Genomic DNA, 21,694 nt, shown 5'->3' on the forward strand with positions numbered 1-21,694 from the left:
GTATTTGTCATGGCTGTTCTCCGTACTACGTACGTATTTGGTTGGCAGTCGCCGCCATATTAATCCATCGATAGCAACAGCGGGGGATCATGTGTAGACTCCTGAACCTCCTGGCGTATGGCAGCTGCGTTTGAGGTATTAAACGAAACAAATACTCTATGCAAGCAGTTCTAGAAATAAAATCCTTCATGCATCCGTGTGGACAGAACCACATTATATACTATCATGTCATGCCTCGAGCCTTGAGCAAGTTTATAGTTCATTCATTCACCTTCATTCCCGTTGATATTCGACGACAATCGACGAATCCTAATCCCTTCATTGGCATGCAAGCACAGTAAAGGCATCAAGTTCGCTTCCTTGCATTCTTTTTTCTTTCCCTTCTCCCCTTTGTTTTCTTCTCACCGTATTCGTTCACATCATTTCAAGACATGGTACGAAATGGCGGGGTCGCGCTGCTACTGTCACTATCGCTGGCGTGGTCGGTCGGCGTCGACTGTCTGGCTATAGAATCAACATCATCATCCGTCGAGAACGAGATGGAGACGAAACCCGAGACGGTGACGGAAAGTCCAGATCGTCTATACAGGGTCGATACCCGTACTCCGGCCACCATCTGGGATGCCGGTGGTTTTCTGCCCTGGGCCGCTCTCGAGGATCCAGAAGCCGATTTCAGCGTCTACGACCACGCGCTAGGCCCCTCGAACCAGTCGGTCTATGTCTCGACGACGAGCGATCTCGACTGGGCACTCGCATACGCCGAAGGTATCCAAGGCTACATATACGCCATCGATCCGACGGAAAACATGTTCTGCGTCGCCGATTCTCTCCGAGCAAACGACACGGACATCCAACAGCAACTCGAGAAACATTTGCGACAGAAGGAGTGGGTAGCGTTGGGAGGCATCCGAGGGGACCAGATCAGCGGCGTAGCGAGGGCACCTCTCAACGGACAGAACTACGACGTCAAATTCTCTCCATTCAACGGATACAACAAGTCCAAGTATAGCGACGGTCACGCCGCCAGTGGTCCGCAGCCCGAGTTGGCCGGCTTTCCTCTCGACGGTCAAGCAGGACTGGAACTGAGGCCGCAGAAGGTTCTGAGCGCGCCACCGCTGAGGGAGGCCGGCATGAAGCTGATGGATACGGCCATGGAAAGTGGCTGGGAGAAACCGGCCGACAGCCAGGGCAGGTCGGAGAGCATTAAGGATAAAGAGACGGGCATGAAGATGACGGGCAAGGAGGTTCCGGCTTCGGCCCGTCTTCGCGGCGGCGATGCTGACGGTCGGATGCCTGCCAACGATAAGAAGATTACCATGTGCAGCTTATCCCCCATGACATTGGAAAAACGACGAGGCCGCGGCGGCGGCAGTGGTCGATCCTTTTTTCAACGACCAGCATTCAGCAGCCGACAAGGGCGCCCAGCAGGGACCAGAAATCGAGGTCGCAAGACCTGCTACGGTCTCGCGTCGGCCATCGAGATTGCCTTTTGGGCCATCATTGAACAGATGGAGAAATCGCCCATCGATTGGGACAAGGCGTCGACGAGCGACGGCACAAACGGCACACGGTTGAACTTTCCAGACGAGGAGCCTTCCCCCAGAGTCTCGGCCTTCGTCCCGGACGAGGTCAAAGAGGCTCTTGACCAGCAGCGGGCCGAATCTGGCCGAATCTCCACCGACAATGAAATCGTGCGCGAAAAATTCCAGAACGTTGTCGATCCGGAGAACTTTGGCTTCCGGACGCAGTGGGCAGACGGTTCCGTCACATTCACCTCCCCGCAGAAAAGCTTTGTCATCAAATGTGATTTCGACAGGTTTCGATCCGAATTGAACTTGGATTCTTGCTACTTCAACCCTTATTAGGCTCACAACCTCCTGGCGCCGGTACGCAGGAGTGTCCAGAAGTCGTTTTGCATCCACAGCGAGCCTTCTTCAGCGAGCAACTTCCGGCCTTTCCCGGCCCCTTTTTTTTCCTTTTCTTTTTTTGTTGCACATGGCGAACATGAGTTTAGCGTTTCAAAAGCGTGTCATGTATTTGTTGGCAGAGCGAAGCATCACTCACGGCTTGTCGCACTGACAAGAGAAAAGTGGCATCTCGAGGTGTAGAATATTCAGTGGCAGAAAATGTTCATTTAATCTTGAAGCATGCCCTCGAGGTAGCATCGCGTGCTAGAAAAGAGTCGCCCACTTGACGTAACCGATGCGTCAGCCAGACCAGTGACACAGGACTCGGAACGGTTGCCTCCACCATCGAGCGACACCCGGCTCATCCAACTGAGCTTCTTGCAGTAATACAGCGCAGGATCCGGCTTGAGCAAATTACGTCGCGACACCGCTGGGCAATCCTCGAGCCACCGAGGAGTAGGGCGACGCAACTGAGCAGGGGTTCTCAATGTCAGATGACCGGATTCCTCAGCAGGCCAGAGCATGCATGTCCCAAGGGCAACAGGATATACGTGCACCGTGATGCTGTGCTGTGGCTCGTACCGTACTGTAAGGGTCCGTGGACACCTCCATGTACAGTACTTACTTAATTGTTCTCATTGTACTCCGTACAAGTACATTAATACGAGGGTGTAAGTAATATACAGCATTCACTGTAAGACTTGTGCCGTCACGTGGTTCGACATGGGATTTTCACGTGAGTCGCAAGAGAGGACAGTCGTAGGCCATATTGGCCACGTGACTAGGTGTCTCATATGCTCCGGAGATTTACCGTACATGTAATTACATGTACTAATGTAAGTAATAAGCATCGGAGCAACATAATCCCGGGAGAAATGGATTCCAAATTTTGCTCCGGGTCACCGGCGAGGATAATTCAACTGTCAAGCCGGCAGCGGGCCATCGGTGGCCGGTGCCAGTTCAATTGCGTAAGTACTTGTAAGTACTTGGGCGGCCTCACAAACGACCACGTACAAGTAAGTACAAGTCCTTGTAAGCGTACTAGTTACAGCTAAGTACCAGGCACGTATTACTTGTATGTAATTTCCTGTAATATTACACGTACACCTACAGGTACTCTCAAGACTTGACATCCCCGCGAGCGCCCAGAAAATGATACCTACATACATGTATTGTACATCGACTTACTAGTATTAATTTGCAACTGCTGTAATGTACTTGTGGAGTACTTAAGTACAAGCACCTTCATCACTAACAATGAATGTTACGAGTACGGAGTACTCCGCACTGCATATATGTGTAAGTACATGTACTCCGTGCTGTACTTGCATGTAATCAAGCAATACAACATACGGGGCACATAATAGTGAGCTCCTCGTAATTGAGCCCTACCATGCTTGGCGGGTAACTACAGTACTTGAGTACATGTGCATTACCGGCACTTCGTACGGATACTCCGTACTACTTACTTATGTACGTAAAGTACAGTACATTACAGTACTTGTGCAACCGTCAACACCAACCCCACTTCCAGGCCCGATGCCGGACACCAACCAGTTCTGTTGAGAATCCTACGACTGCACTTTCGCAAGGACCGAATACGGCAGAGAAGCTCATTAATCGTCTCCGATCCATCGCGTCAACATCCAACATCCAGTCCGTATTACAAGCAAGTAAAAGAAATAAGTGCTTACAGTACTGTACACCTATGCCTGCTGTGCAAGTACACTCACTACCATGTACTTACTTGACGTGCATGTGCAGTATTCGGCCATTCATCCCCAAAGAATTGACGCACGCTGCCAAGTCACTCGCAGGATTCCGGTCCCAAGGTCACCCCTTTCGGTGCGCTTGTAGGGTCATGAACGAGGTGTTGTGCTCGGCAACCTGCCAGATGGCCAGCTACAGAACAAGTAAGTATTACCAAGTACTGGGTGTCGTTGTCGACCACCGCTACCTTTCATGCTTGTGCATGCACATGAATTATTACATAATAATATTCTGCATTCATCCGCAAGCGTTATCAAGTGCATGTACTTACAACTACTCCGTGCACCGTAAGTAAGGACTTGCATGTGCACCTACAAGTACTTACTTGTACCATTAGCCAAGGAGTATTCCGCACGGAGTACTGTACTGTACAACTATGGCACTGGTATTCCGGGGACTACAGTAAAAGTACTCGCAGCGCATGCATGTGCTTGCAGTACATGTAAAGTACGTTACAGTAAGTACTTGCACGATTGAGCAGTTGTATACTCCGTTAATGTACAAGTAATTAGCAGCAGGGAACGAACATCGGTGCGGAGCACTTACTCCGTACTCCGTTCTCCGCCAGGTAATACGTACTTGAGTACGCCAAGCTGCCAAAGTGGCGAGTCCGTCCTCCAGCATGGACTACGGAGTACTGTACTTGCAAGTATTAGTTGTACTTCTTGTCGGACCATGACGCCCGCGGGGCCCCGGGTCCGCGTTCGAAGAGGCCTTGGCTTGGCTCATCAAACCCAGCAGACATGGACGAGGTCGGAGAAAGCCGAGTCGAGTCGATTCAAATGCGGAGAGTGAGTGGGTTCGACCGGTAATAATACAAGTATTAGGCGCACTCCGATAACATGTTCAACTATACTATAAGTACTCCGTACGGTTACAAGTACATGTACTTGGTGCAGTTGCAGTTGTACTCCGTACTTGTAGCGATTACGCCGAAAACTGTACTCTGTGTTCACTCCGTACAGTAGATAATTGGGTAACAAGTACTGAGTATACGTGTGTGAATACAGTACTGTAAATGCACATGCAAGTGGATTTGCCTGTACGGAGCACAGCAAGTACTTGCGCTTGGAAATGGCTGCTGATATTTTGCACTGTACTTGCTGTAGTTGTCAGTACACCCAAGTAAGTAAGTACGTACATAGAGCACTTGTAAGTACTTTCAAGGAGTGCTATTATATTACCTGCATGTACTCCGTGCACCAGCTGCACATCTTATGTGTACTTAAGTAGCTTACGGAGTGTGAGTACCTCAATACGTAACGCACACACCTACAACGTACTTGCAGTACATGTACTTAAGTATGTTGCAAGTAAGTGTAGGGGTACAAGTACATGTTGATACTAGGTACCTGGTAAGTAACGCAATACTTGCACTTACAAGTATAGGGGTCCATTACTGGAAAGTGTACTGTAGTTAGTTGAACTCCGTACGGAGCACTTATTTAGGTACCTAGTACTTGCATGCACTTGCAGTACATGTACTTACAGTACACCTACTGTAGGTGTACTCCGTACATGTACAGTGCAGTACTTCTGCAAGTAACACTACGAGTGCGAGTTTACAAGTAGGTGTGCAGTACAGTACTTGCAAGCAGGTGTACAGTACAGCACACCTACCTAAGTACCTACAGTAGTAATGTAAGTACAAGTAAGTAAATGTTATTATTACTGCGAGTGCGATTTTGGGTCGCGATCCACTGATTCATCTCCCTCGCTCGGCCGCAATCACTTGTGGACCTCGTTTTCGCAATTTTTGCCCTGGCTCGCGCCGGCCTGGGTTTGGGATTGGTCGAACGGGACTGGGGCCAAATGAGGGCATCGTGCACCCATTTTTTTTTCAGGCGTCTTGCGATTTTCGCAACCGCTGTGGGCATTTCCGAGCAGGATCGCATCCTTCACCTGAGTACGAAGTACGAAGACAGATAATTACGAGGACGAGCCCACGAGATTCTGCAGGCTGCACACCTACGGCAGGGGACCTGCACAATACCGGAACCCCCACGACACCTCTATTCTTTCTACCAGTGCGTGTACTTGTACTAGTACGTGTACAGCACGTACAGTATACTTACTGTAAAGTACGTGTATGTATATTTACGTAGTGTACGTGTATGTATACGTACTGTGCTTAAGTACTTAAGTACTTACTGTAAATGTACAGTAGCTAAGTACAGTACTTATCCAAAGTATTCGTACAACTCCTAGGTACTGTACGGAGGAGTACTGGGCACAATGTACGGAGTAAGTCCGTACAAGTAAATTCATGTACTCCGTACACATGTAATACTTGTACGACAAGTGACGTGCCTGCAGGCAAACTTCATTGGCGCTCGGCTTCGAGTTGCCGGCTCGGAAGAGGCGTCTTGGGCCGCCCAAGCGCTTAGCCTTCCCTTCTAGAAGGACTGCCGGCCTTGGCGGAGCCATTCCTGAACAGGCTGCCGCTCCGCGAGGAGCAGTGTTGACGGCTGCGGATGACACCTCGGAGCACGATGTACTCAAGTACTGTAAGTACTTGTACAATACTTAAGTACTCAAGTAATAAGTACTAACGTACTTGGGCGCGACCCAAGGAGCGTGTGCACTGTGCGTGTACCTACGTACTAGTTAATTACATCTGTGCAGCTCTCGCTTGTACTTTCATCCATGCGAGTACTTACTTACATGTGCTGCCAGTACTGTAGTAATAGTCGAGCCACTGTGCAGTCGGGCGTGCCCGAAAGAACATGTACAGCACAGTGTGTGCGCAAGCATTTTCGTAAACTGTACTGTACACCATGGTTAGCTCACCCACCTGATTGCTTGCATGAAATTCACCAATCATTGGTGCCAAGTTTTCAACGCCCGTCGACAAACACCACCACACCGACACGGACGATTGCAGCCTTGCCGGCGCGCTCCCGTCGCAACAAGGCTGTCAGTGACCTGAATCATCGCCAGAAACGAAATAGAGTTCCTCGTGCAGGGCATTCCACGCCATGCTCCCCTCGCGGCTGCGAATCCCCCCCCCTTCCGAGCCCGGCCAAGAGGGGATGATCATGCCATGACCGCCACGGCTCGGCCTTGTTCTGGAACTTATGCTCGAGTCAAGTCCAGCGGCTCCACAGGAGCATACGAGTTGCGATGGATGAGCCACTAGCATTGTGGTCTGCACTATACTTTCCAGGGACAATACGCACATACATGTGCCGATATGGAAAACCCCAGCTCCGGTGCATGGAGACCCTCTCTCCAGACCCCCGTCGAGATGGGGTCATCCTCCCCGAGATCGGGTGTCAGAATTTGAACTCTGGGGCCTCGCTGCTCCTGTGCTGCAATCAGGGCGCTACTTATCCGCACATCTTATCGTTCGTTCCGAGTACTTACAGTGCTTGTGCCGTACTTATACAATACATGAGCCGCCGCTGTCCTGGGCCCGCCCTCGCTTTGTGCTGATTTCTTGATCCGCACCTCACGACCCATCACCATGTCCGACAAGGGCAGCTTCGTGGCCACGCCCGCCGAGGGCGGCGAGAAGCCTCACTCCATCACCGAGAGCAAGGACGTCGCCGGCGATAACTTCGCCGCCACCTTCCAGGACGAAGATAAATGGACGCGCAACGGCCTCAACCTCAAGTCCTTCCAGAAGCGCCACTATGGCCGCGGCATCGTCGAGCTGGACCGCGCCATCAAGACGCGCCATCTGCACATGATTGCCATCGGCGGCTCCATCGGCGCCGGCTTCTTCGTCGGCTCCGGTAGTGCCCTGAGCAAGGGTGTAAGTCGTGCTCCCGCCTCGCTGCCGCGCCGGCAGCAGACGCGCTGACATGCCGTTTCCAAGGGCCCTGCCTCTATTCTCATCTGCTTCAGTATCGTCGGATTCATGGTTTTCAATGTTGGTACGTTGGCCTTCCCACTCCTCGGCCCGCGAAGAGCCAGGAATCTGACACGACGACCAGTCTTTGCCCTCGGCGAGCTTGCCGTCATGTATCCCATTTCTGGCGGCTTCTACACCTACGTCACCCGCTTCATCGACCCCTCTATCGGTTTTGCCATCGGCTGGAATTACTTCTTCCTCTGGAGTGTCGTCCTCCCGCTCGAGCTTACCGTGTGTTCCCTCGTGATACAGTACTGGGACAATCAGACGAGCGTCGCTGTTTGGATCACCATCTTCCTCGTCGCCGTCATTGTCGTCAACGTCTTCGGCAGCCTCGGCTTCGCCGAGGAGGAGTTCTGGGCTTCCTCCATCAAGCTTACCGCCATCCTCATCTTCATGTTCATCTCTCTCATCCTCGTCCTTGGTGGCGGGCCCGAGAACGGCGAGTACAACAAATACTTGGGCGCCGGCTACTGGTATGATTCCGGCGCCTTCCGGAACGGAATGCGTGGCTTCTGCTCCGTCTTCGTCACCGCCGCCTTCTCCCTCACGGGCACCGAGCTCGTCGGTCTCGCCGCCGCCGAGACGAAAAACCCGGTCCGCTCCGTCCCCGGCGCCATCAAGATGGTCTTTTGGCGAATCGTCGTCTTCTACATCCTAGGCCTCTTCTTCGTCGGCCTCTTGATCCGCGGCGACGACGAGCGTCTGCTGTCCAGCGAGGCCTATGCCGACGTCAAGGCCTCGCCCTGGGTTCTTATCGGCCTCCACTCTAAACTTGTAGGGTTGGATCACTTCATGAACGCCATCATTCTCGTTTCCGTTCTCTCCATCGGTTGCTCTGCCGTCTACGGCGGCTCTCGTACCCTCACCGCCCTCGCCCAGCAGGGATACGCTCCCAAGATCTTTACCTACATCGATCGATCCGGCCGGCCGCTGCCCTCGGTCATCCTCCTGATCCTTACCGGACCCCTCGCCTACATTAACCTCAGTGCCTCCGGACCCGTTGTCTTCGAATGGTTGCAGGCCATCTCCGGCCTCGCCATCCTCTTCTCTTGGGGTGCCATCTGCCTGGCCCACATTCGCTTCCGCAGTGCGTGGGCGTATAGGGGCCACACGGTCGACGAGATCCCCTTCCGTGCCATCTTCGGCGTCTGGGGTTCCTGGATCGGTCTCGTCCTTTCCGTCATCGTTCTCATCTCGCAGGTATGTCGCGTTCAAGATTCACAAAAGCCCCCTAAAAAAGAACTTCTTTTTTTTTCATGTGGCTAACGGAGTCGACCAGACCTATACTGCTCTTTGCCCGGTCAACACGGATGGCTTCAACACCGTCGAGGGCTTCTTCAAATCGTACCTTGCGTTTCCCGTCGTCATCATCTTCTGGATCATCGGCTTCGCGTGGAAGCGTTCTGGTTGGCTCCGCGTGGACCAGATTGATGTGGACTCGGGCCGCCGCGAGTTGGATTGGGATGAAGTGCGGTCGTACCAGGCATGGGTCAAGGGCCTTCCAGTGTGGCGACGAACGATTCACAAACTCATTTTTTAGTGCTAATTAGTGCATTCGACCTATGCATACATGGGTGCCAAAAGATCAGCCAGCGTACATGCTGCCCAGTCCTTCGGGACAAAAATTCAATAATGTAGCAATCAATCATGATCCTTTATCCAATACGGAGCACCAGATGAGCCTCTCGTCTCGTCTCTCGTGTCCAACCACTAGGAAAGTCTAGTAGGATGATGGATGGTATTATTATACCTGTTTTGATGACAAATAACCCCGATTGATTCCTTCCCCACGCTGTATTAAAATACAGTTCCCTTGGTCTGCTTGCCCTTGATCTGCTCCAGCTTCTTGATGTTGATGTTCCGCCACATCAGCAAGCACGCCAAGCACAAGGGCAAAATGGCCGAGCCAGCGATGACCATCTTCCTCTGCACGTCGGCGTAGGCGTCGATTATGGCGTTACGCTCGGGGCTTCCAGCAGGGTAGGCCAACTGGGCGGTGATGTCGCCGAAGATGATAGTAGCGTTGGCCTTGGCGTCGTCGGGGAGAAACTCGAGCAGCTTCGCGGGCAGCACATTGTTCCAGATGCCGCCAGCGATGGCGAAGCCCATGGCGGCGCCGATGGCACCGAAGAGGCCGAAGAGGGCGATGGCGACCGCGATCTGCTGATGGCCGACCGAGGCCATGATGCCGAGCTGAGCCGTCATTCCCCAGATGCCAGTGGCGAGGCCGTTGAAGATCTGGCACATGATGAGGACGCCAACTGGAGAGCTCGGGGTACGGAAGCGGATAAGCAGGCAGGTGCCGAGGACGGCGAATGGGACGCCGGCGATGGACAGCCATTTGTAGTCACCCGTATAACGGACGATGCTAAGGAATGGTTAAACAACTACGCCGACGGAGCCGAGGGGAGGGTGCCAACGTACAGGCCGACAAAGGGGGCGATGAACGACGAGGTAAGGGAAAAGGTGTTGAGGATATAGCCTGAGATGGTGATGTCCTGGAAATGCACGACCTGGAGATACGAGAGATAATATGCGTCCCAGCAGCTGTAAACCGATGTGTGAACGACTGGTCGGTTCCGCAAGCAGACAGAAGGGCGAGGGTGACAGCTTACAAGATGGACGCAAACATGAGGCCGTAAAGGAGGCAAGCCCCGAGGATGGTGCGGTCCTTGAGGTACTTCCAAGGGAAGTAAGAGACGGGGGCTAAGAACTTCTCCCAGAGGGCGAATGCGACGAGCAGGACGACGCCGAGGACGATCATGGCGATAATGTAGCCGGTCCGCCAGCCGTCAGGAGCGTAAACGACGATGCTGAAGGGTAAGAGGAGCAGAGACCAGCCGAAAATGGTGAGAAACATGCCGACGACTGAAAGGTCACACGCGGGATTAGCGGCTGCAGATTGGTTGGGTCGATGGGTCGAGCCGAGGTCAGCGATGACAACGTACCGTCAAACTCGACGACGTAGTGCTTTGTCGAAGCCCAGAGGGTGCGTCCGCTGTTGCGAGTCGGGTAGAGTCCGGCTCGCACGGCCCTCCGCTTGCTGAGAAGGAAGATGACGGCGACGGGGACGCAAATGGCGACGAGAATGATGAGGAAGCAGCCAAAGGCCCAGCGAAAGTTGGCCTGGGTGTAGAAGAGCTCGGCAATCTTGGGGCCGGCAAAGGTGGTGCAGATGATGGGCGTCTGCTGCAAGCCGAAGAGGATGAGGCGGTTCCGCAGGGTGGTCATGTCGGCCGTCATGATCTGGACGACATAGGTGAGGCCGATGTGGCCGACCCAGTAGAGCGTGTGGGCGGCGGCGTACATCTGAACGTTGACGCAGGTGGCCTTCATGATGATGCCGACGACGAGGAGGAGGAGCATGACGAGGAAGCCCTCGACACGGCCCCAGATGTCGATGACCTTTGCGATTGTGAGGTTGCAGACGCCGCCGAGTATGGTGGCGACGATGCTGGTGGTGGATAGCAGGCCGTGACTCGAGAACTCGGAGGTGATGTAGGCGATGAGGTTGCCCTGAACACTCTGCAGAAGGCCGTCGACGAAGAGGACGAGGTAGAGGCTACGACGGTCAGTAAGGCGTGATGAAAGGGTGCATTCCCTCTAGCTTCGAGGATCCTTCCTTGGGGCGATGGGGAGGAGCGTCGGATAGGCGCACGTACAGGACAAACATGACGACGAGCTCGGTGGGCGACCAGACCTGGGTGATGGCCTCGACGCGCTTGACGCCATCCTGGACGTGCGATTTCACGGAATCGGCGTCGGACAGGTTCCCGTTCTTTTCGGCGTCACCGTCGGCATTCTGCTGGCTGTGGCAGATGCTGTCGTTCTTGAGGCCGCCGATGAACTGCGGGTTCTGGTCGGAGACCAGCTGCGGCAGCGGGCCGAGGCTGTTGGAGGCCATGAAGGCACGACGCGGCTTGCCCTCGCTTGCGGTTGAGTGGCCGATCAAGTCCGACGGCGACACGGTATCCAGCACAAAGATGGACTGGGTAAGTCGAGGGCGGCGTCAGAGGAAGAGATTTTTTTTTGGCGTGGGGGGGGGGGGGGGGTGAAGAAGTCACTTTCGAGAACTTGCGGGTGGGTGAAGGGAGCCGAGACCCTTTTATTTCGTACCGTGTCCCATATCCCAGGTACGAACCAAGGTGATGATGGCCTGGCGAGATTGTTGGATCGATCGAGGGCCAGGCTATGCCAGCAACACCCACCACCCAGGGTCCCATCCCATGCACGCACGCATGCGTGGCAACGGGTTCCGCACGCCGACGGTAGCGTCGACGAGCACCCAAGTAGTGCCGACAGCAAGCAGTGTACTATGGTTGTGCAGGTATTAAGGGTGCGTGTACGGACAGGGAGGTACTCGTACTCGCAGGTTAGGACCACCTGGCACCCCGTCCTGCGGTGCACAACTTGATCGAGGTGGTGCGGAAGATGGTGGTGCCTGGTTTGTCATGGTGGTCATGTTGATGATACAGTCCTTCTCCACCCCGAGAGCGGCTGTGGTGCTATCGATGGGGCTCACCAGGGGTCGGGGGAGGGGGGGGGGGTTGGTTTGAGGTTTTTGGTTGCCGCTTCGTTGAGAATCGGTGGACGACGGGGAGACGAGTGGACGAATGTCTTCGTCAGTCGAATCCTCAGACCCAATGATGGAAGAGCGGTACGGAATAGGTAGGCCAAGTGCATGCACATGCTTTACAGGTACTTGCAAGTACTTCCTGTCATTTCTCCATTCTAGGTAGGTACTCCGCGGTACGCAGCCGAAACCACACGGCGATACTACCGCCCATCTAGGTGTACATGGATAGTACTAGTACATGAACTGTACTTGTCTACTCATGGAGCATGGTAGGTAGTACTTGCATGTACTGCGCCTACGAGATTTTTCTCCGTGCAGGATACGAAGTACTTAGTATGCAAGTACTCCGTACTGTACTGGTGTAATGTTGGTGGCCGAGCATACGTGCATATAGTTGTACAAGTAAGTACAAGTACAAGTATAAGTAGTATGCAACGAAGTTCTTGCCATCCATCTTCGTACAGGCTGGCAGCCAAGGACACATGGGAAGGGGATCATCATCACCGAGGAGCTGGGTGTGTGCACACTCTTGCAGTAAGTGGTGAAAGTACAGACAGGTGTACCATGCGGAATTGTCACGAATTTCCCTCCCGTGTGGCTCGGAAATGTAGCAGCTTAAGAGCGGTATATATAGGGCGCGAATAAGCGAGTACGGTACGGAGTACTGTACATGTAAGTACAAGTAAGCAACCGACGACCCACGTGCAAGCTTCAATATCGCGCTCGGCTCGGATGAAAAATCATCCAAAACCCAAGCACTGCACAGCACCTACAGTACAGAAGTAGACATGCACATAAGTATGCACAGTAATAGTTTCTTCCTATATCCGCCTCCCTTGTCGCCGAATCCGCTCACACATGTCTGCAGGGGGGAGTCGGAGTTTTTTTTTTCAACTTTTATCAGATGATCAAGATGATCTGATAAGAAGGATATGTCTTGGCGGTGGTGGGGGTGGCTGGCGGGGCCACGGGACGCCACTCGGCGCCAAAACGCAACCACGGACCTATGCCCCCGCCACAGGCTCGAGTACGAGAACGAAACAATGAGTCAATTCGCTCGCGAGCAAGGAGCAACCTGGAGTACATGTACAAGTACAGTACGGAGTACGGAGTAGTTGCACATGCGCATGAATCGAATACTGGTAATAGCAGTGCCACTTGACGAGCACGTACTGTACAGTAAGTACTGTGCAGTACTTGCTTGTGTCTGCAACAGCACCTGTACTTGCAGAGTACAGTGCATACAAGGACTTGTAGAGATTCATCATGAATCATCGGCTCACGGTCCCAAAACTGATGGTGGCTTGCATTCACCTGCTTGCGGCAATTTCCCACTGCTCGGGTTGCCATGGGTGCAGATACGCCGGACGTGTACGCTGTAAACTGCAGTCGGTGTGTGTGTATCCAGTGCACATCTACAGTACTTGTGCATCAGCATACAAGTACAGTACATGTACATGTACAATCTCTACTGTCCTTGTACCCAGTCCGACCTCGGCACGGTTGCTTGTGCCATTTCTCCCATTTCCTGTCTGGTGCACTCCATAACCTATACCACGAAGTACTTATGTTCCTTCTAGACTGGGCCGGCGACGTAATACAAGTATATGAAATTACACCTACAAATAGCACTGTAAGTAAATACATGTACGTGTACTTTGGGAGTCCAGCCTGACAGTCTTCGTGGGACCCGGCCTGGGGTGCATACTCTATCTATACCGTCCCATGCTTTTGGAGGAACTACCACGTTCATTGTACTGGAACGAGTGCAGGCTCCGTATGCAGTGTTGGCAACCTGTCGATACAAGCATGCATGTACTTGTAATATGCAGTAGAAGGTTTTTGAAATGGTTGGCTAATACGTTACATGCTTGTACATACCAACTAGTACCATGCTGCCAAATGCATTCAACGTCTCATGCGCGCCCTCCCCTAGTTCACCGTTCAGCTCTCTGTCGAGCCTCATCTACAGTACAAGTATATGTACTCCATAGTACTGGAGGGCATGGAGCGCCGGCCTTCGAAGTATACCCCAACTATCCTGTTCAAATATTCTTCGCCAAGGGAAGCTCCGATTATCCCCGATTGTACAGGCCTGTCATGATGGTAAGTAGCCCAGTCCCACCCTTCTCCCCGTAAACCACTTACTGTACTTGAACTCCGTTTTTACATGTGCATGTGCTGCATCCAAGTGCCTGCTGTACTCGGATTGAACAAGTAGATACGAGTGCAATGTCCACGAGTACAATGTCTACGAATACAATGTCTACGAGTACAATTTCTACGAGTACAAGTATTCTCTTCTACGCACATTGTCACAAGCCCATTCCACCACATGCAAGTAAGTAGAGCCTTCATAGCTCGCATCTGCCATCCAATTGCGTGACCACCATGCCACACCGCAAAATTTCTGCCGTTGCCTCCTCTAGACCGGGGCGGCATAGTCCCCACCAGCGGATCGGAGTTTCGGAGACCGATGCCTGTTTCATCGGAACCCCGTCTCGCGCTCCGGAAGCGATCAGCTGGACAGTTTCGTGGACCTTTCGGACAATGTATCATGACAATTTTCTGAAACCCAGCATTCGGGGATGAGGTATTGCCTTCGAAATAAGACCAAGGTGACTCTCCAACTTTGTCGTCAAGAACCCTCGCGAGCGCTTGTGACAATGGGGAGTCGACTGGTAACAGCTTGAACGGGCAATCAATGCGCCGTTTGCATAATATGAGTCCAATGTTGCGGCGCTGGTTAATCTCATTTCCTTGCTCGGGGTTGTTTTCGCACATCACGTTGCTTACCAATGACGCCAGGCTCTCGCAGCAATGCTGCCGTTTTTTCATACTACATGTACTCATCCTTGTGCTCGTACATTGTCCTGCTCGGAATGCGACAAGGAAAACTAAACACGGCGTCGTCATGCGCAATGCCTCGCAAAAGGTGAACTGCTGATGGCGCAGTCTGGGTGGCGAATGCCGTCGCGTAATTACAGGGTCAGCCAGGGTAGGAACGGAACTTGTTTCTCACAAATGCAACCGGTGTCAAGGCAAACCATGACGTGTGCAATTTGCTTCTGAAAGGGCATGATAACAATAAGCCGCACATTGCTCCTTCATCATTTCGTCAACTCGTTTGGCAATGATACAAACGTACGCAGGGTGCCCATCAACCGAACAGCAGGATCCGCAAGATGCATCGTCCAAGAGCCCGCAGGCAACGAATCAATCAGCAAGAACAACGGGTGCGTAGCATGGCAGGCCTAGAAGTGTGTAACCGAGCAGAGGTCGACGACGAGGCATCACGTTCGCACCCACGCACCTGGCTCCGCGCATCAACCGTTCCTCCGCGCCCCTGCGCCGACCCGATTACGGTCCTTGCTTCGTCAGGTCGACAAGTTATGCATCTGCACGCTCCTCGTGGAATTGTGGGAGTCCCTGTCCACCTGGTCGTCCCACTTGACACCCCTCGCCGAGTTGTGCCGACGCAGCAATCTCATCCGCTGTTGCTTGCGGCGGTAAATCACGAGGCCGGCGGCGGCCAGAAGGCAGACGCCTACGAGGACTCCGACAACGATGCCGGCAATGGCGCCGCCGGACAGGCCGGAACCAGAGCCGCCAGCCGAAGCCGACGGAACGGATGACGAGCTTGCCGCAGACTTGCTGCCGGTTTTGTTTCCAGCCTTGCCACGGCCGGGCTCCGTTGCGTTGAAGCAGGGGATGCGATCGCGAAAGTCGGTAAAAGGAATGTATGTGATGTCGGCGCAGGCATAGAATGTCTCGTTTTCCGGTTTGTCAAACTCGGACACGTACTTGATCTGCAGCGTTGCGTTGCTTCCCGCCTTGACCGTCGATGGCGGGTCTGGCACCTTCACACAAGTGTGCCCGCGGTCCAGCTCACGCATGGATTGTGTGTCAAGGAGCGTCGTGAAGTCGCTGTTGAACTTTGGGTCTGCCCATCAGGTGAACCTCTGTCTCTGCTTTGGCTTTGCGCACCGTCGAAAAGAGCGGGTGAAAAGATAGGACGTCGTACCAGGCAGGTATGAAATGCTGAGAACGGCATCCCAAGACTCATTCTGGGCAAGAAGTGCCAGCGCGCCGTTGACTAAACGGCCATCATGTTAGTTGAACGGCAGATTCGGCAATGTGAGGCCGAGGCTTGCTCATTGGAAACTGGGTGCGGTTCCCAGGGCCAGCAACGGAGCCGCAAGGGGGCGTATTGTCCATGGCAGCGGACCAAACTCGATCCTTGGGCCACATGAAAGCGGCCGGACCCATGTCCTCGGCGTTCTTCTGGGCCGCGGAGAGAGAAGCTAGGACAAGCACGGCCAGGCCGGCCAAAGAGCAAACGAAGTTAGCCATGCCGGAGTTGTTGTTGCGAAATGCAGCGATCAGAAGCAGTGGGAGAAGTAAGACACCAAGCTCTCTGTTCCTTCGCCGTGCATCGACGTGCTGGGGAGGAATCGAGTGTTGAGAGTGCGAGGCTCCCTATTAATGCTCCGTTCGCTCACACAACCGGCATCATATCTCGATTTCCGGTTCGCACACCCACCCAGAACCCCTTGTTGGGTGAGTGAGTTGCACAAGTAACGTTGGACAACCCCCCCCGCCCCCCACATGCCCGTGAGCGACGGTGTCGGTGGCAGACCGGGCCGTCATCTGGCTGGGGTCCAGCTCATGGTCATGGCCGGATGCGAGCGTGGCCGTACTACCCTGACAGTGGCGATTGGGCCTCCGGGGAAGGGAAGCGGAAGCGGTGGGTGGGTGGGGGTGGAGAGTCATCGGCAAGCTCAGCTCAAATCGCCGACCGCACCCGAGCGACGCAGATGGAAGGCTCCTGCAGCCAAGCGGAGGTCAGTCCGTTATTTTTATTCACGGACCATGGTTGCCTTGCCTGCGCTCGCACCTTTTCGACGAGAATACGTAGATGAAAAACTGTACGTAGTCATACGAGCAGCCCGGCCACCCACCACCCTCCGGGGATCGACGCCGGCCTCGATCCGTGGCCCTTTTGTTCGTGCTTGGCCTTTCCGGGGCAGGGTAGATCGAATTATCTACACCCGAGTGGGCAGTCTTTCGTGCGGGATTTCGTGGCCTCGGACGGCTAGCATCATACGCTGCGCTGCTGGTTGGGCTGCATCTAATCAGATGTAACCCAACATCGTCATTGGCTGGACGTTCCGGCATGCCCAGCCGTCTGTCCAGGATCATTTTTCCACCTTGGCAACGTAGTGGATAAAACGGGGGACAAGTCGACAGGGTTCGAGCATGGAGTACCTGTAGGCCGGACCGAGTTCACGTCCATCTCCGACTCCAACGCCATCCATAGGCCGCCGGGCTCGGGAGAGGGATGACGGTGCGACTGACGGATATGCGAGGACAGGCCACTGGTACATGTACCCGTCTGTTCTGGCCTTGTTGCTTCGGTCGTGTAGCCGCGTAATCGTATAGGCTGGGGTCGGCACCGTCCAGTCGACCCGTCGTTTCTCTCGGCAACTGTCGATGCGCAGGCGGAACATGAGCGGATGGAGGATGTCGTGCAGGAGTTTTGGTCTACGTGTAAGTATAAGTAAGCAGGCAGCTCCCACTCTCCTTCGTTCCTTCTCTCTCCCGACCGTTCTTTCGCCCAAACTCCCTCTGCCATCGGCCGCACGCGTAAGCGATCCCATCGTTAGGAAGCACCTCTTTGTGCCACATCTGTCCCTCGTTCAAGTCTTGTCTCGTCAAAATGAGAGTGACCACTTCTGTCGTTGTCCTCGGTTCACTGGCCTCGGCGGTGGCTGCTGCTGCCGCTGCTGCCGGTAGCTTCCAGTTCCCAGAGTCCGTACCTCTGCACAGCCGTCAGACCCAGGGGCCCTCATACCAGTGCCATGCCAACTGCGGTACATACCACCCGTTGCCCTCCATCTCCCTCCCGCCTTGGCCAGACAGACTCGACTGACGGGCAGCAGGCTACGCCATCCAGAACTCGGTCAGGGAGGGATATTGCAATGACGACGCCTGGCTGGACCTCCTCGACGGCTGCCTTGACTGTGCGCTTGAGTATAACATCTGGCAGCATTACGGCAACAAGGTCGGCGCCGCTGCCGAGAAATGTGGTCTCGACGCCAGTCCCAGGCAGCCTGGCAATGGTCAGTCAAGCGCCGCTCCCACCTCGGCGGCCCCTGCGACGACGGTCACCGGAACGTCGTCGGCCGTCGTCGTTCAGCCCACGACGGCCACCGGAGCGTCTTCCGCCGTCATCGTTCAGCCCACAACGGCCACTGGAGCATCTTCGGCTGTCGTCGTTCAACCCACGACAGCTGTGAGCTCGGCTCTTCGGCCAAGCCCCCCTAGCTTCTCGCCGACGAAGGTGTCGACGATCGCTGGCAGCGGCGTTACTACCTCTGCTTCGGCACCCGTCACTCGCATCGGTCACGGCAACACAGTGAGCAGCCGTCATCCGCATCTCTCGCCGACTCGTACTGACAGTGTGCTCCAGACCGCCAGTGCGCCTTCCAGCTCCGTTACTGTATCGGCGGGAAGCTCGCGCGCCATTGATGGCGTTCATCCACGCATGCTCCTTGCTTTCGGTGCGGCTTGGTTTGTTACCCGCCTGTATTAATCTTTCATCTCTCTCGTTGGCCCGAGAATCAATGGATATCGGCACGGCAGTCTTGTCATAATAAGCCAGATGGCTGTCGAGTCGGATAGCGGCCCTATCCAATGGTGCACAAAGTTCGTAATTCCATTGCCCGTCCCGGCAAGGGTGCTTGCTTGGAAATAAATCAATCATCTACCGCAAAGATATCCCCCCGAATGCCTTGTCCAATTGTGCACCTTCGTCGAGCTGCGCCTGCTCCTGCGTAGAGAGCTGCTCCTTGGCCTCCGTCACGGCGCTGTGACCGACCTGTTGCGTCTGGGTCGGCCGCTCGGGCTCCAGCAGTCTGGAATCGCTGTCCAGCCACCCCGGTGCCAGTCTCCTCTTCTCGGCCAAGTCCCGCTCCTTGATGCTCTCTTCAAACTGGCAAAGTTCTCGCTCCGCATCCTTCTGCAGCTGCGTCACGTAGCTCAGCAGTTGTTCGCACGACTGCTGGATCTCGCTCGGAGACGCCGCATGGCCGGATCCGGACACGATGAAGCGCGGCTGCTGCTGCTCAGACGAGGTGCCCTCGGCCGCCGTCGGGATCCCCAGGGGGGAGGGGGGGATATTGGAGGGCATAGTCTGGTAGTTGTACGAGAGCGTCGTCGCCGTCGGAAGGGGTACAAAAGGGGAGACTGTGAGGGGGACCATCTCCAGCAGAGGGTGAGAGCCTGCATCGATGTAGTTAGCTTCTCCCCCCCGTTGGCGTGCTAGGCTGGGGCATGTTCGCATCTCACGGTGCTGATGGTTGTACATGTTGTGTTGAGAGGACAGACGGGTCGAAGGGTTGCAGACCTGTTCGAGCAGGAACAAAGGGAACAAATAGGCGCCGATCCAAGCACGAAATCGATTTTCTCAAGGCAAATTCGTCCTGTCGTGAGGTATGTGCTAGTTCGCGGTTGGTCGTGGACAGCTGCTCGAGCAGCGTCGTTATGATGCAAGTACGTAAGTGCACTCATGCATTATTATTGATGGTGACAGCACAAAGTACTTAGTACATATCCGTACACGTAAGTAAGTATTGTGCTGTAATAGTTGTACCTGTCCAGTCCAGTAATAATACGGCCCTTGCGTTAATAGTTAGTAACGACCAACTTAGTACTGTGCGGAGTACACTGAAGCGGACATACAAGTACTTGAACACTGTACAGTACGGAGTACGGAGTAATACAAGTGCAGTAATACTCCGAACATGTATTTGTACGGAGTAAGTACTCCGTACAGTACTTACGTACTCTGTAAGTAAGTGCTGTGATGTATGTCACCCAGGTTCCGCGCGATAGCCGATAAGCCGATAAACCGATAAGCCGATAAATCGATAAGCCGATAAACCGATCAGAGTGCCTGAGTTGCTGCGGAGCCTTGATGTAAGTACGGAGTACATCAAAGAAATACGGAACATACTTATAAGTACAGCTACTCCGTACGAAGTATTGCTCCATACTTCGTGCCTGCTTTAAGTACTTATGTACAAGTACCAAATACCTCCGTTCCTATCGATAGAGTGCCTGTCAGTGCACCAAACCGCCGCCAACGATGAAGCTCCTCCAGTCTGTAAATTTCTCCATCGTGACTCCTCTACACATGCACCTACTAATTTACACCTACTTACACGTTGGAAGTCCATCCATCGCCTTGCGCTACCGCTCACGGTCATGATCACCACGACGATCCGTACCCCCCCCTCCGTGCGGGACTTCGTCCCCCTTGCCGATTACGAGTCGCAGACGCCCGAGTCCTTCGCCGACGGCAAGCCAGTGCTGCACTTTCATCTTGAAGGCGCGACAGCTCAGATCCCCAAGTCGCAATGCGGAACCTTGGCCGTGTTCCCTGCCGACTCGCCCGCCGTCGAGACGCAGGCCAACGGTCAGGATGAGAGCGAGGAGCTTGTGGCGCAAAAGGTCGACATTTTCGTCACTTCCCAGTGAGCAGCTCCTAGATCACCGACTCTATCGCCATCATGTTCGCAATGCTGATACAGACAAGACACTTCATCATCTTTAGCCAAGAGGCCGCTGTCGGCGTTTCCCTCGCGTACCCCTTCATCTCGATCCATGCGCTCAAGCAGGTCGGTACAGAGTCTTCCACCCAGGCCGTCTGGATGCAGGTCGAAGTTTCCGCTGGCGGTTCCAACGATGACGAATTCGATACGGTCGAGCTGACCATCCTCCCCCCGGCCTCATCCGACAGCGAGGTTTCTGGTTCCGCCCAGAAGATGTATGACGCCATGTCCGCCTGCTCCGACTTGAACCCTGATGAGGAGGAAGACGAGGACGAGGACAACGATAGAATCGTTTTTGAGCCTTCCGCCGAGCATGAGGCTCTTGCCGGCTTCCATGGAGTCCTGCATGGCTCTTCGGATGGTACCCTGCCACCTCCGATGCCTGGCAGCGGTGGTTGGATTACGGCAGACAACATGCACGAGTTCTTCGACGACGATGGCAACTGGCTTGGTCGGGACGGTCACACCGATGACGCCCCTGTGAACGGCGAGCTCGGCGAGGGTGCGGGTAGAACGCGGGACCGCGACGAGCTCGAGTCCGAGGGCATGAACGGCCACGATGACGGCCACGACGAGGAGAACAAGCGACCCCGAGTCGAGTAAGGACCTGGCAGGCACAGCTGGAGCACGGCGTTATGGAATAGGAAAACGGCGGGGTTAGCATATCGGACTTCTTTTCGCCGACGTTTTATTCTTCTCTCTTTCTTTCGTTCCTTTAGATTCATTCACGCTCACCGACTACTATGGACGATGTCAATGACGCGGCGAAACAAATTCGACTATTATTCAAGCTTCTACTTTACGCTCGAATCTATCCGTACAGTAAGTATGTGGGGCGAGTTCGAGTCTCCAAGTCCCGGCTTTCCACGCCCCAGGTCCCGTTCCGACGATCGACGCCCATATATAGTGTGAGAAGGCAAAGCACTCTCAAGAGATGAAGGAGGGAAAATGAAAGGTAAGAAAGAGG

The 21,694-nt window shown here is 54.2% G+C and overlaps 7 protein-coding genes across 7 annotated transcripts; 4 read left to right on the forward strand and 3 right to left on the reverse strand.

Moving 5' to 3' along the window:
- Positions 1 to 431: 431 nt before the first annotated feature.
- On the forward strand, positions 432 to 1,865 carry DCS_02801 (uncharacterized protein; the record flags this gene model as incomplete). The annotated part of the gene is made up of 1 exon (XM_040800127.1): positions 432 to 1,865. The coding sequence occupies one exon, from the start codon at positions 432 to 434 to the stop codon at positions 1,863 to 1,865; it is 1,434 nt and encodes a 477-aa protein (XP_040661010.1).
- A 5,278-nt stretch (positions 1,866 to 7,143) lies between these two features.
- DCS_02802 (Amino-acid permease inda1) lies at positions 7,144 to 9,076 on the forward strand (the record flags this gene model as incomplete). The annotated part of the gene is made up of 4 exons (XM_040800128.1): positions 7,144 to 7,434; positions 7,498 to 7,555; positions 7,616 to 8,736; positions 8,816 to 9,076. The coding sequence occupies 4 exons, from the start codon at positions 7,144 to 7,146 to the stop codon at positions 9,074 to 9,076; spliced, it is 1,731 nt and encodes a 576-aa protein (XP_040661011.1).
- Positions 9,077 to 9,333: 257 nt separating this feature from the next.
- Positions 9,334 to 11,440, reverse strand: DCS_02803 (siderochrome-iron transporter MirB; the record flags this gene model as incomplete). Its single annotated transcript, XM_040800129.1, has 5 exons — positions 9,334 to 9,904; positions 9,961 to 10,083; positions 10,152 to 10,431; positions 10,485 to 11,098; positions 11,199 to 11,440. The coding sequence occupies 5 exons, from the start codon at positions 11,438 to 11,440 to the stop codon at positions 9,334 to 9,336; spliced, it is 1,830 nt and encodes a 609-aa protein (XP_040661012.1).
- Positions 11,441 to 15,489: 4,049 nt separating this feature from the next.
- On the reverse strand, positions 15,490 to 16,465 carry DCS_02804 (uncharacterized protein; the record flags this gene model as incomplete). Its single annotated transcript, XM_040800130.1, has 3 exons — positions 15,490 to 16,055; positions 16,137 to 16,179; positions 16,235 to 16,465. 3 exons carry the CDS (start codon positions 16,463 to 16,465, stop codon positions 15,490 to 15,492), a joined length of 840 nt encoding a protein of 279 aa, XP_040661013.1.
- Positions 16,466 to 17,831: 1,366 nt separating this feature from the next.
- On the forward strand, positions 17,832 to 18,707 carry DCS_02805 (uncharacterized protein; the record flags this gene model as incomplete). The annotated part of the gene is made up of 3 exons (XM_040800131.1): positions 17,832 to 17,985; positions 18,055 to 18,530; positions 18,585 to 18,707. 3 exons carry the CDS (start codon positions 17,832 to 17,834, stop codon positions 18,705 to 18,707), a joined length of 753 nt encoding a protein of 250 aa, XP_040661014.1.
- Positions 18,708 to 18,878: 171 nt separating this feature from the next.
- On the reverse strand, positions 18,879 to 19,481 carry DCS_02806 (uncharacterized protein; the record flags this gene model as incomplete). Its single annotated transcript, XM_040800132.1, has 2 exons — positions 18,879 to 19,396; positions 19,463 to 19,481. 2 exons carry the CDS (start codon positions 19,479 to 19,481, stop codon positions 18,879 to 18,881), a joined length of 537 nt encoding a protein of 178 aa, XP_040661015.1.
- An 899-nt stretch (positions 19,482 to 20,380) lies between these two features.
- DCS_02807 (benzoylformate decarboxylase) lies at positions 20,381 to 21,330 on the forward strand (the record flags this gene model as incomplete). The annotated part of the gene is made up of 2 exons (XM_040800133.1): positions 20,381 to 20,649; positions 20,712 to 21,330. 2 exons carry the CDS (start codon positions 20,381 to 20,383, stop codon positions 21,328 to 21,330), a joined length of 888 nt encoding a protein of 295 aa, XP_040661016.1.
- Positions 21,331 to 21,694: the final 364 nt, after the last annotated feature.

The sequence above is a fragment of the Drechmeria coniospora genome, chromosome 01 (genome assembly GCF_001625195.1).
Source record: "Drechmeria coniospora strain ARSEF 6962 chromosome 01, whole genome shotgun sequence".
In the NCBI taxonomy this organism is placed as follows: Eukaryota; Fungi; Ascomycota; class Sordariomycetes; order Hypocreales; family Ophiocordycipitaceae; genus Drechmeria; species Drechmeria coniospora.